This window comes from Diplotaxodon limnothrissa, linkage group LG12 (genome assembly GCF_057381915.1).
Source record: "Diplotaxodon limnothrissa isolate DT_005_m linkage group LG12, D_limnothrissa_male_GT1.1, whole genome shotgun sequence".
Classification (NCBI taxonomy): domain Eukaryota; kingdom Metazoa; phylum Chordata; class Actinopteri; order Cichliformes; family Cichlidae; genus Diplotaxodon; species Diplotaxodon limnothrissa.
In genome coordinates this window covers 1,667,725-1,681,852 of record NC_140607.1, presented here as the reverse complement: position 1 = coordinate 1,681,852, position 14,128 = coordinate 1,667,725, and the positions used below count along the sequence as shown (strand labels likewise).

General features: G+C 40.2%; 1 protein-coding gene and 1 pseudogene across 1 annotated transcript in view; both read left to right on the top strand.

The window, feature by feature from the left end:
- The first annotated feature begins 1,519 nt into the window (after positions 1–1,519).
- LOC146620634 (uncharacterized) lies at positions 1,520–5,001 on the top strand (annotated as a pseudogene).
- A 2,450-nt stretch (positions 5,002–7,451) lies between these two features.
- Positions 7,452–14,128, top strand: part of arid3c (AT rich interactive domain 3C (BRIGHT-like)) — an 82,623-nt gene continuing 75,946 nt past the window's right edge. Inside the window, exons 1-2 of the mRNA XM_085367756.1 lie at positions 7,452–7,490; positions 7,689–8,273. Of these exons, the coding sequence (XP_085223882.1) occupies positions 7,452–7,490; positions 7,689–8,273 (624 nt within the window). The remainder of the gene's footprint in view (positions 7,491–7,688; positions 8,274–14,128) is intronic.

The following is a 14,128-nucleotide window of genomic DNA, read 5'->3' as shown; positions in this document are numbered from 1 at the left end:
CAGTTGTGTAGGTCTGCCTGGTTACTGGTTTGGGGTTGGATGAATAATGGGACTTGGAAGGTCAGGATGCTTCTTGAAATGCACGTGTGGATGTGTTGAATGTTCAGGATATTACAGATATGTTGTAAATGTTGTTCATTTTTATGGAGTCGAAACAGGGTTTGTGCCAAACTGCAAGACTGCACAATGTTATGTTTCACTATTTTGTAAAATGAATGTGTCTTTTCTGAACATTAATGTTTTATTACTTTTCTTCCAGCTTTGTTTTAAGGTTTTGCTTTGGGGCTTTTTTTTTTTAATAAAAATTACATTTGGAGAAACGTAATTATTTATATTAACAAATGAATACAAGTAGTAATAAATACAGTGTATATGTAAGTTAACTTAAGATATTTGTATATATTTAAAAAATTAAAAATTCCCAGCACACCCCTGCGGGCGGTCAATCTCCAAGCTCGGGTCTTCTACCAGAGGCCTGCGCAGTATCTTAGCTGTTCCCAGGACTGCGCTCTTCTGGACAGAGATCTCCGATGTTATTCCCGGGATCTGCTGGAGCCACTCGCCTAGCTTGGGAGTCACCGCACCTAGTGCTCCGATTACCACGGGGACCACCGTTACCTTCACCCTCCACATCCTCTCGAGCTCTTCTCTGAGCCCTTGGTATTTCTCCAGCTTCTCGTGTTCCTTCTTCCTGATATTGCTGTCATTCGGAACCGCTACATCGATCACTACGGCCGTCTTCTTCTGTTTGTCTCTCTCTATATAATATATATGTATATATTTATATTATAATTATTATATATATTATAATTAATTTTAGATCACTTTAATAGTTAATTGCACTACTGCGCTCTCAGAATAAAATACATTCCCATGATCGACGGTTGTTTGTGTTTGTGCAGGAATGTGGTAGTGAACCGGAGCAAGGTCACGAAACAATAGCTCTCACAGAGATGCTGCCTCAGACTCATGAAAGTGGGTAACAGGTCAAGGTGTGTGTGTGTGGCTAAGTCTAAACCACGCCCCCTTCTCAACAGTTTTTGACCAATCAGATAGATGCACATTCTCTTTTCTAAGTATGGGTACCACTAAGGTAGAGGGATCTCTGTGCCGGTAGCTGGCTACAGAAAACTGTGGTTTTCTAACCAAAGGGAGATCCATGTATATCATAGGTGTCAAACTCTGGCCCGCGGGCCAACTTTGGCCCGCAGCCTAATTACATTACATGGTATGGTACAGCCTAATTACATGGTATGGCGAAGCCATACCAAATTATTATTAGAGCTGGCCTACTGGTATTATACAGCTAATATATATATTGTTTAGTATTAAGCTTTGCTTGTTCCACATTCAGTTTTTCAGAAAAACTTGTTTGAGTCCATAAGAAAAGATTCATTCTTAAATCTGGAGGAAGATTTTTTTTCCAATAAATATTAACATTAGCCCGCGACTTTGTTCCAGTTTTGAATTTTGGCCCACTGTGTATTTGAGTTTGACACCCCTGATGTATATGGTCTTGATGCACGTTCAATCATCCAGGTCAGTAAATCTCCAAAAGTTGATTCTGTTCATCTGGACGTTTTCAGTGGAAGAAATGTTTGGTCACTCGCTCAAGTGACGAAATGTTCGCCATCTTACAAGTGTCTGACTTTGATTTATATCTGCTGCCTGAATACAAATTTCTCTTTTGAATTGCAAGTCATGCATTTGTAGCTGTATATTTGCACTCTTTCCTACTTTGTACTGTTGGACAATAACTGACCTGGTATATGCAATTAATGTAGATCTCCCTCCATTCCTTCTCTTCCACTTATTAACTTAGAAAGTGAGCCGAGAGCACGAACTCAGGGTGTTTAACGTCCCAGCGATGAGCTGCTCAGAGCCACAACCTTAACCTCCGAAGACCTGAACTCTTCCACGGCAGCATTTTTAATTTCTCTTTGATATTTGGGCTGATTGGGACCCGATGAATGTAGAAACAAAGAATTACCAGATGTTTTTTCTTTTTTAACTTATTTTTGTTTCTAAGAAAGATGAGATCCACATATGAGGATATTCGTTTAAAATGTCGATAGAACAGTAGCAGCATAACGTCCTCGTGAGTGGATATCAGGCTCCTGTAGAGCAAAATTGAGTATTTTGGTCTAAATAACCCAAAATGTGATGTCCACATATGTGGACGCAGGTCCTAGGAGGTTAAATAGTTCTCATTCATTCATCCAGTTCAGGATGGGGGGCTGGAGCCTATCCCAGCTGTCATTGGGAGAGTGGACAGGTCGTCAGTCTGTTGCAGGCCTAACACACAAAGAGACACACAACCATTTACACTCACATTCACAACTATGGCTCATTTAGAATCATCAGTTACTGTAACCCAACCCCACTAACTGCCTGTTCACTGTGGGAGGAAACCCGAGTACCCGGAGAGAACCCACGCAGACAACATGCACGCTCCACACAGAAAGACCCCGGCCTGAAGGTGGATTCAAACCCAGAACTCTGTTGCTGTGAGGCAACAGTGCTAACCACTGCACCATGAACTCATATTTTATTTACTGTATAACATAGTAAACATATTGTTGTTTCAACAAAAACAAATGTATGATTTGAAGAAAAACATTAGTTTTTGTGAATTTGATGGCAGCAACACAGCTCAACAACCTGCAACAGGACCAGTGTGATTTCTATGTTCATTTAAAAAACAAATACGGGTTTCTGGGATTCTTTAAATTAAATTTCAAACAAAGCCCTAACTAGGTCGTAAACTGTAAAGTACAGCATGATTAAATTAAAACACAAAGTTTATCACAAAAAATTAAATATGTTCAAATTACTTAAAATATTTCTAAGCCACTCTTCTGGTTTACATTACAAAAGCTAACTTACACTGTGGGGTTATGCTGTCCTCACTAAAGTTTGTTGCAGGCAACGTAATTTCAGCTATACAGCTAGCTTAACAATCTTTATTCCCAGCACTTCATCCTCCAAGAAACAGGCCGCTTGTTGTGTTTGGCAGGATTTAATGATGAAAATAAATTCTCTCTCTCTCTTTTTTGTAAAACTGTACGAAGAAAAGGAATACAAAATACACAATGAAGACATGTTCCATTACACTGGGAGAATAACATTGTTCTAGCGAAAAACACACGACCACAGATAAAGCATCTGCTGACAAAATACAAGCATCTACCTGCCTCCATATGATTTAACTTCACTATGATTTAAATTCATCTCTATGAATTCCAGGGAAGCTGACTAGTTCTTTTCCTTTTGATCTTGCAGGACATCACCACCACGGCAGGTAAAAGAAATATACGCCAGAGGAATTGTAACCTTTTCCCCTTAACTCAGTGGCCCGTACTCCAAAAATGGCTATGTGAGTAGCTCATAGTAATAACTGATACAACCACAATCGCATTTAAACATTTTAAATCCTGCTAAAATGTATGTCCTTATCAACTGTTCATTGTTACATAACTTATTTTGTTTATTCATTTATCAGTGTCTGTACATGTCACTCTCCAAGGAACATTATTATGATGGCGAGGGTGGCACTGGGTACTTGGCCTGGAGGATTAAAGCCATACAGAGATGCACTGCTAAAGGGAGGCGATTATCATCTGGAGGTAACATTTATAATTCACTGGAAATACATAATACAGTTCCAAACTGTGGTTCTTTATTATTAATGGTTATTAAATGTTGTTATTAGTTTTGATAAAGCTGTGTTTCATATTGTGTAGCACCAGGAGATGGAGCATCGAGTGAAAACCAGTGTGGTGGACCGACTGTCAGACGAGAGTTGCAGTTTGTTACAGAGAAGATGCTGAGTGAGGATGAGTGTAAGGAAGCAATCGCTCTGATGGAACATTCAGCTGATGAAGACACAGTCACAACATGGTCCTTGACCTCCTGCTGTCAAGCAACATACTGTCTGTTTCTCCACGTTTCAAAGATATCGAAGGCTTGGTGAATATTTGTCATTACTTTGACAATGTAAACACACTTTAATATTTTACAGAAAGCAGATATGATTCTCTGTTCTCTATCCCTGTTACAGATCGAACAGGATTTTGTACTGATGTTTGGTGAGGATGTATCAGGCAGGTTGCTGGAGAGGTGGCCAACAACATTCAAAAGAAAGATTATCCAACAAGGCAGGAAGCTTCCTTCTACCACTGACCTGGAAGAACTGTTGCTGACTCTCCTGAGGATGCCACTGAAGTTAATGCTGACATTGGTGAGCTGTTGTTTCTTTGATTAGCACATTCACAGCATATATAATGTTTGTCACAGAACAGCTGTCCTTTTGTATTTTGGGTCTACTCAAACATTTTGTCAATGCATTGAAATGTGTTGTTGATGATGATTCAACTTTATTAAAAACAAATATTTTTGACCTCTCAGCATTGCTTTTACATCTGATTCCAACATCTGGTCAGGGCCGCTAGAGACCAGGAAAGGTGTCAGCTTCTCAAGCAGAAAGACGTCTTGTGCTCTTCAAGAAGCTTTGTTTCTTTTCTATTTTTATGGTATGAATTACCAGTTTAAGAAACATTTGATTCTTATTGCCTGTCTGTATTTGTCTTTTCAGACTGGAACAAATATCCAAGAGCACCTTGATGCCGTCACTACCAGCACTCAACGCTACCTGCTGTTGGGGTGAAGAAGAATGACATCCACCGGTTCTTCATTATTCTTGACAAGAATGCCATACCATGCAAGTCTACCTCTTCACTTGGTGCTTTTGATGAACTGTTTAAAGCCCATTTTGTGTTTGGCACATCTTAGAACACCATGCTTCACAACATGTACACGTTCATCCAAACCACAGGTTTTAGAAAACATTTAAATACCAAACACCTTAACTATTTTGACCAACAGGCTGACACTGATGTTAATCTACAGCATGATGTGGCAGTTAAAGAAGTTTGTACTACAGGGGAGGTGATGTCAACTAATGTAGAAGAAACACCCACAACATCTGAAAAGGTCAAATAAGAGTCTTTGGATATGTGTGCCTCTGCTGTTGCACAGCTCAGGGCAGCTGGATTAAGCCTACTGTGAATAGTTTTGTCTCCTCAATGGAGGAAGTGTTTTTTGAGATTCATACTCAGGCTAAAGATGCAGCCTTACAGAGCGTACCTTTACAGGACACCACAAGTAAAAATAAATATAATAGTAATAAAATAAAGCATTTAGAGTCCTTTAGCCTGGAAAGATTAGCTTTAGGACCAGGAAAGATGGTGACACTGGAAGAAGGTCCAGAAATTGCTTGGAGCTGTGTTGTCTACCAGTTTGTTTTCAGCTAAGTGGATAATAACACACGGTACAGAGTACCGCCCTGACTTTACCATCTGTACAGATGTAGTGTCTGAGATTCCGTTTTTTGTAAGATCAAAAGTATTGTTGTGAAAGATGACATTGTGTTGCTCTGCAGAAAACTGATGGAAACCCTGTTGATGACCATTATCATGCATTTAGGGTCAGACTGCATCCCAACATGGTGCTGAAGGTGTTGAACATAAATGAGCTGTGTTGCTTCTTCAAATCAAGTATGGCATTTCAGATTCCTCCCTGTATGTCGTTCTGTATTGCCGTTTTATGCCGAACTAAATTCATTGTTTTAAAGTGTTTTATACACTACATGAGATGTTTTTATATTTTGAGCCTGACATAAAAATAAAGCTGTTAAATGTATTATGCTCACTTGTTTTATATGTAAAAGCATTATTAAAAACCAGGTTTTCATGCTGCAAAACAGTGAATTGACCGTAAAGGTAAAAGGAAGAGTTTTAGTAACACTACTTTGTGTAAAATTAATTACAAATTTTACTCTATGAGAGCTAATTTTCACTAGAGATGAGTGTATGAATAACACAGTATAGAGTAACATCAACTCCCATCAGAGTTTTTGAACCTCCAGTGTTAATTTCAAATAACTCAATTCAGTGTTAAAAATCAGTGGGATTTTACTCAAATAGAGTTAATTTATCACTATGATAGAAATGTGCATTAAATCAAGAGAAAAAGTCTGCATCTTTTTTCTGTTAGAGAAATGTGTCAATATATTATTTTAGAGTTAATACAGTGACAGCTTTACCTTATATGGACTTGTAAAGTCTTTCTGAGCTCAAAGCAAAGTGAAGAGAAGAAGATACATTTAAATAAATGACTAAGAAAAATAAATGATTCTAAATAGAAAACTGAAAATCCTGTAACTGTGACGTTAACGGCACCTTTCTCAGGTTGATGGTTGTCTTTATTGGATATTTGCAATATCCCACAGGATTAATGATCGCAATCATAAAATGAGTGTAACAGTCAACGTCTAACAGTAAAAATATAAATTACAGACAAACTCTTTCAACTGAGTGGAGGACTCAGTGAATCACAACACGGTGGATTTTTATTTTAAAGCTGTAGCTCCGTGTTTCTGTATGAGTGTGTAAAAGCACTCGTTCATACACAGTAACATGTTAAGAGGAAGCTTGTGTTGTCTGTAGTGTCTGTCTCTGCGGTGCGCTGAAGGTTTAGTCCATCTGGGTAAATGCAATTAAACAGAGGGCTTAATGAAAACATAACTTTAATGTAACTGTAAAAATAACTGAAAAAGAATTATTTAAATTTCATTATTTTTCAATCACCTTAATTTTTAAATACAAAAAGAAATATCCAGAAACTCAACATCTTTTTTTTTGTACTTTATTTTGTTTGTTTGTTTGTTTGTTTGTTTGTTTGTTTGTGTAAAGCAAAAACAAACAAACAAACAAATGTCCCGTTGGTACAACATAAATATTAATAATTCTGAATTCAGAACTGGACAAAAAGGTTTATGGAAACAGTCATGAGATTTTATTTCACGTGACTTTTTATTGGATTCATGTGACGAAGTAAATTTAAGGCTCGGTTTCACAGGTGCGAGCGGAAAACGCGTCACAGAAATACATATTCAAACATGAATATCTGTTGTAAAATATCAAAACAATATTATTGTCTCTTAATCATATGGAAATTACAGGCGTATTATGATCCCAGTAAAACTGACACATCTGGGTTTTAAATGCCTGTACACGTGACTGTATGTTTGAGTCGTTTTTTGTCATGTTGAAGTTCAGCTTTACAAAAAATACAAAACAAAACTGCACAAACCAGTTTGTAAACATACTTCAGGATGTCTGCTTAAATAAATAAACTGGCGTTACTTGAGCAGAGGTGTCAGTGGTTGCATCACAGCGTGCGGTCAGCTCTCAGTGCTGACGCGCTGCTGCTGCAGGTGGACCAGGCGCGCTGATCTCTACCTCCAGGCTTCATTCTCACTACATTTGCCACTTGTTGCCTAAAGAAAGCGGGCGCTCCGGCATTTATGACTGAGCCGCTTTACGCATTTATTCCTGAGCATGTTCGTGTTGCGCCTGAAAGAAGACTCGTGATTGGGCTGTTTCGGCAACATGGTTGATAACTCACGTGTAACTGCTAAGTCTGTGTTGGTAAGCGTCCGGACTTTATGTTATTTTGTCTTTACATCCAGTTCCGTCCATGTTTTCTGCGCTCACAGAACTTTTCACCTGCGGCTAACATGTGTCGCGTGCTATGCTCTTTATGACAATCTGATATCCGACCACGTGGCTTACTGAAGGAAGCATTTGATGTGATAATATTTACGACCAACCGCTTTTCCCTTGCAGCAAAGCTGTTTCTCCTCTGGCAGCAGCCTTCCACGCCAAACACCCCACAGCCCGTATCCCGGCGCACAGTCTCACCAGCTCGGCAGCGGCGGCATGAAACTCGAGGCTGTCATGGAAAACCTGCAGCGCCAGCAGGCAGCGCGCCTCGCCCTGGAGGAGAAGCTCCGGCAGGCGGAGAAAGAGAAGGAGCTCCGCTGTATGGTGGAGTCCCAGATCCACCAACAAGCTCTGGCTTTCCGCCACTATCAGCTGGCGATGCCAGGCGCCCTCTCCGCCGGAGCTGAAAGCTCACCCCCAGGAGTGACCCCTCCTCACATGGAAGTCCATATATGCGCCGAAGACGGGAACTCCAACCCCGGTATCTGCGTTAAAGACCGGGACGGGGAGGGAGATGACACGGAAGAACAGGATCTCATGGACCAAGACGAGGTCGGGGACGATGTTGGGTTAAACCAGTCCTCTCTGCAGGAAGCGTGCGTGTCTCAGCATCTCAGAGTCTTCGCTCCCCACGGTCACGCAGACTCTCCATCGTTGCACGCCGCGTCGCAGAACCACGAGTGGACCTATGAGGAGCAGTTCAAACAGGTAAGCCAGCACTGACCCACTGAACGCATCGCCCTCCTGTCGGAGCTCGCTCTGCCTCTGTGGAGCTTTCATTTCACGTTTTCATTTATTGAAACGAACACACGTTTGGTTTTGTATGGAAATAGAAGACTTTAATGCGTGTGTGTGTGTGTGTGTGTGTGTGTGTGTGTGTGTGTGTGTGTGTGTGTGTGTGTGTGTGGTTGTTTGGGCTCAGAACATGTTCCACTCTGTAGTGTGCTGCTGCTGTTTTGCAGACAGAGCTTCAAACTTCACAGTTTACGCTGTAAAAGCTCCTACAGAGCACACGTACCTGCTGAGGTGTTTTACACACAGTTTGTTCTGAACCACGGCTGGAAGTAACCCACAGTTTTGGATGGTCACAGGATTTATTACGTTTACATTTAGTGACTTTGAAAATATTAATATTATATAATATGAATAATATCCAACCATTAAGCTTGTCAGAGAAAAGGCTGCATCAGCATAATGTCTGAACAACATAACTGATGGGTTTGTAACCACAGTGATTCTAAGTCCTCAGATTTTGTTAAATGAGTTGATTCTGCAGAATTTTTGAAAAAAATTTTTTAGTAAGTAACTAACAAATCAGGTCTTGTTAGATGTAAGACATCAGAGTGTGTTTACGCTTCGTTAGCAGTTACAGGTGAGTCGTTATGTTTCCCAGTTGCTTCAGTCACATCTATACTCTCCCAGTCATGGACCGATTGATTGTGGATGTTTCAGGTCATCTTTTGCTTACGATGGATCATCCACAGCTTTGCCTAAACATGACGCGTACATAGTGACTGCATTATGCTTCACATTAAAGGACGAGAAACCAGAGCGTCTGTATGAAGACAGCTGTGTGCGGAGGACGGTGACCTGACACTCATTATTCAGTTTTTTCTTTTCTAGGATTTGTTTATGTGACTACAGATTTTATTTTAATATCACAGAATAATAATATTGATGTTTCAGATCACATATAGAGTAAATCTTCAATCAGGTCATTTAAGAAACACATTCATTTGTTATGAAGTAATTCTTTGTTTTCTGTAAATTCATGCACGTGTGGCCACAGCCTGCGTGTTCCATGTGTATGTTGTTTCATTATTGTGGAGGTTATTCGTGTGCAATCTTTCAGTTATGGGACAATCAACCGATGGTTGTGTCTGCCGAGCAGAGTGGAGCCGACATATTCAGTGTGCTCAAAGCCGCAAATCAGAACCACAGGCGGTAAATGAGTCTTTGAAAATAGGAACGAGATGTGGGATGAATATAACGGCTCGCTGAGGAGAGAAAGGTCAACGTCACTTATATTTGTACTGTTTTACTTTGAATAGTGTTTAGCACAAACGATGCTGACGGGCAGCTGTTCAAGCTTATTTTAACTCTTAATTACACAACAGCAGACGACATGAAGCAGATTCTATAGAGATGAGTCAGAAAAATAAAAGAAATTCCTGAGATACAAGAAGTTGCTGAGCAGTGCTGAAATAAAAAGATGTGAGGCAGAAAGAGAGAGATGTCGCACAAAGTTTAGGCAGAAACTCAGACGTGCCAGAAGCTGCACTGTGGAGATTTCCCGTCTGGCGCCCACACAAGAGTTCTGGGATTTCCCCGTCTGGAAGTCGAGTCACTGCCACACTATTACACAACAGAAATCCCACCACACTCTGGGCTTTCTCTTCTAAATGCTCTCACAGTCTTAAACAGTGTGCGGCCTCAGAATCAGTCTCAGTTGAAAAAATTGTGAGACATGATGTTTTTGCCTGGTGATCCTGTCATAATCCTAAAACTTGTGTTGTTTGCAACAACTACATTTGTATATGTGCTAATATAAACACATTTTTAATAACACAGCAGAGTCGTGCTGTGTTACTGCACTGAAGTCAGTCATGAACCGTCACAGTTCTGCACGCTGACACAAACAGAACAAAACATTTCTTCCTTTGGCTACAACCAGGTGATGTCAGGTCACGTGCTCGGAGGTGGAACGTGATGGAGCACAGCTCTGGAGGAGTGTACGATTATCGTGCAAAAGCATCAGCACAGACGCACACATCTAGTCAAGAAGCGAGAATGCTGTTAAAGCCGAGTGCGTGCTGATCGCAGCCGAGCAGGTAACAGCAGTCGGACTCTGCGTGTGTCATAAACTGTGAGAGGAAGAGCCGCTCATCAGTCAAGTGTTGCTGTGCAGCTGTAGCCTGATGTTGACCAGTGATTATGTCACAGGGCATTTTCACATCACTTTACAGAGTAGATCAAAGTACTCTAACAACCATCTCTGTCACGTATACAACTCACTGCATCCATTCTGACATATTATGTTTCCAGACATTTGACTCTATGAGACAGTGGACGGGAACGTGTGCAGTGTGACAGTGGGAGAAGGCACACAGTGAAGAGTGGGCGTAACCACTGTGGCTCAAAAGGCTGCATTATTTCAATAAAAATAACAAGTAAAGTGTAATCATTACTTTTTGTATTACACATGCAGAAACATCAATAAATTACTTTTTTGTATGTGTAATGCAAAAATTGTTTATTTTTTTTTAAAAATATTTGAATTATTTGGTTTCAAATAGACGCTTCACAGCATGTCACACACAGAGATGTTAAAAACACTCCTTTTGTTCTGAAAAAGGAACTTCTGATGATGACTGAACCAGCAGAGCACATCTTCCTGTAGTTTCTTTCAATCTCCATCTAGTGCTGAGGGGCGCGAAAACCTAAAGACCTGAAGAAGAAACACGTACGCAGCGCACTCGAAAACCAAAACTTCACAGGATGCTGCAGGATGCACCGTGAGATAAGAACCGTATTTCCCAGTTTACTTGGATCTGGAGTTTTGTGCCACGTGCACCAGCGGAGGACAGAAAGCTTGTGTTGAAGTTTCTCGGTGCATCTCTGGAATCTCTGCATTTTTAAAAATCTTTGTGTTTATTTGTGTATTCATCATAATATCTAATGCGTTTGTCGCAGATTTTTAAAAGTCATTTGTTTACTGTTCGGGACTTGTTTTAATATCTGATTTAATAAACTGATCATTGATTTTTTCACAGGAAACGATAAAATGCAACACAATCTTTTCTCCTTTCTTTTAATACTCGACTGCTCAAAATCTTTACATGTACAAAAAGCATTAATTCAATTAAGAATAACAAGTGAATAATGACTATGTATTAGTTTATGCTTGGAGAGCTCCTCCTCAGGTTCTTGGTTAAAAATAAATAACTAAACAGCTGCAGGGCAGGGGCGGATCTAGAGAAATTTTCTTGGGGTGGCATGAGGGTGGCAAAGCCTCCCCCCCCCCCCCCCCCCACACACATATGCAGGTGGTTACATATGGTTAAAATAATTCAAATGCAGTAAGTATACACGTTTTTCATATAAATATAGTCTATAACTTAATTATTGTCTGTAGCCCACATAATTACACACTTTAGTTACATGAAACATGTGAGTTTCTGTATAGCATGTATAATAAATGAACATGTAGCCCAATAAGTATAAAATCCAGAAAGCTACACAACATGGGGCGCTTCATTTACAAACACAAGTCTAACTTAAGTTTCACTGTTTTTGTTAGAAAACAGTCACATTGTTGCAGCTTAAATTACACAAAATGTCAGAAATCTGCACCGTCATGAACAAAAATTTAAACCTAATTTTTCATGATTTGTTGGATGAACCCTGAGGTCTGAAATACAACCGGACATTTTTGACTCCTTTTGAGTTTATGTTTGTGTTTCACCCTCAGATTGTTTCATTTTATTTTTCCCCTTGCCTTGTTTGGTGTCATTTTTTTCAGCTCAACTGAATTTAGTTGTTTTTTTTCACTGACATACTGTTACTGATCTGAAATCACACAAAGAACTTAAAATCCTAGTAGTATTTTTTTACGGTAAAAAAAACCCCCACAGACATGTTGAGTAAATTTTTATAACTTGAAATGCAAATATAAATTTTTGTAAACATGGTAAATGGCCTGTATTTATATAGCGCTTTACTAGTCCCTAAGGACCCCAAAGCGCTTTACATATCCAGTCATCCACCCATTCACACACACATTCACACACTGGTGATGGCAGCTACATTGTAGCCACAGCCACCCTGGGGCGCACTGGCGAGGCTGCCGGACACTGGCGCCACCGGGCCCTCTGACCACCACCAGTAGGCAACGGGTGAAGTGTCTTGCCCAAGGACACAACGACCGAGACTGTCCAAGCCGGGGCTCGAACCGGCAACCTTCCGATTACAAGGCGAACGCCCAACTCTTGAGCCACGATCGCCCCCCATATATATAAACAACTATTTATCTAAAAATGCAGCCAATACACCTGCCGTTTCTTTCATTTTGTACAACCATTTAAAAATATTACTAAAACTAAAATAAGAGAACAATCAGTTGTCGCAGTAAGATGCCCCACAAATGATGTGTGCCAGTAAAAAAAAAGTTTGTCCACCAAAAGATAGAAGAGCACAGGGACAAACCTGCAGGCCTGATAACAGCAGCTGTATCACTCCGCTGGTTTTCTACTTAGTGACAGTGTTTACAAATGTGCCTCTGTGACATTCATTAGTGCCCTCACTGACACACTAAACAAAACGACTACACAACACAACACACTAAGTAAACACTCCACACTAAACGTCACAAATCTGCCACATCTAAACTCACACCCCCTCTCTCTCTCTCTCTCTCTCTCTCGCTCTGTCTCGCTGCCGTTACCGTCACTCCTAAAACTTTTCCCTCTTCCTAAACAACCAAATCCCACATGTTGACTTTGTTTTTTCAAATTGGTCGACATGGTGCATTTTTCCACCGATAGGAAACATGTGGCTTTTTTCCTTTCTTTACTGTTTTCGTGCTGTCCTTAGAAAACGCTTAAAACACACACACACAAACGTGATGGCAGTGTTTAGAAAAAAGCGTGGCTGATATATATGATCATAACTCTGGATTTACTGGCCTGTAATTAAAATTTAAAAACTTTGAAGTCCGAACTTTCAATGTGGCTGAAACAGAGACTCAGCGTGGCTGCAGCTTATGCCAGCTTAGATCAGTCATGTGATCTGGAGGTGCAGCGTGTCTGTGGACCACAGAGGGTTAATAACACTCACCTTCCTTCCTTTTCCAGAGTGTAACATCCAACCACCTGTGTAAAATCCTAATTTCCCATGGTGTTGTTCAGAATGTGCTCTGGCACGATCATAAGCATCGCTTGCTACTGAAAACAAGAAAAAAGCCGTCCTGCTATGGGCTGAACCATTTGTTGATGGTGGGGGGGGGGGACACTATGCAATATATTCAGTTTTAGCATTTATATTCACTGTTGACTGTAACTACGCTCAAACTGTTAATGCTGTCTTATTTTAATAAACAACACTGTCATATGCAAAACTGGGGTGGCAAGGGATCATTTTAGGGTGGCACTTGCCACCCCATGCCACCCTTCTAGATCTGCCCCTGCTGCAGGATAGTGGTTGTGGAACGAGCTCCGTCTGTAGTATCATTTCAATCCCCTCTTCCTGGCATTTAAATCAACCATAAAACTGTCCATCTTCTGATCATTTGTTAATGTGAAACCTTTAAGTCACAATTCATAACAACAGCAAAGGTGAAAAAACAAATATTCCTTCTTTACAATGACGACATGATTTTTGAAAAGAACCAACTGAATATATCCTTTCTGTTTACAATTACTGTATTTTGTTTCTCACCTTATTTTTCCAGTTTTTCCACTTATATGAAAACAAATAACAGCCTTTTAGTATTTAACATCATATTTAGCACATTTTTAGTATACACAATACATATGTCAGGGTTTTGAGCTTTTTGTGAGTTGAGC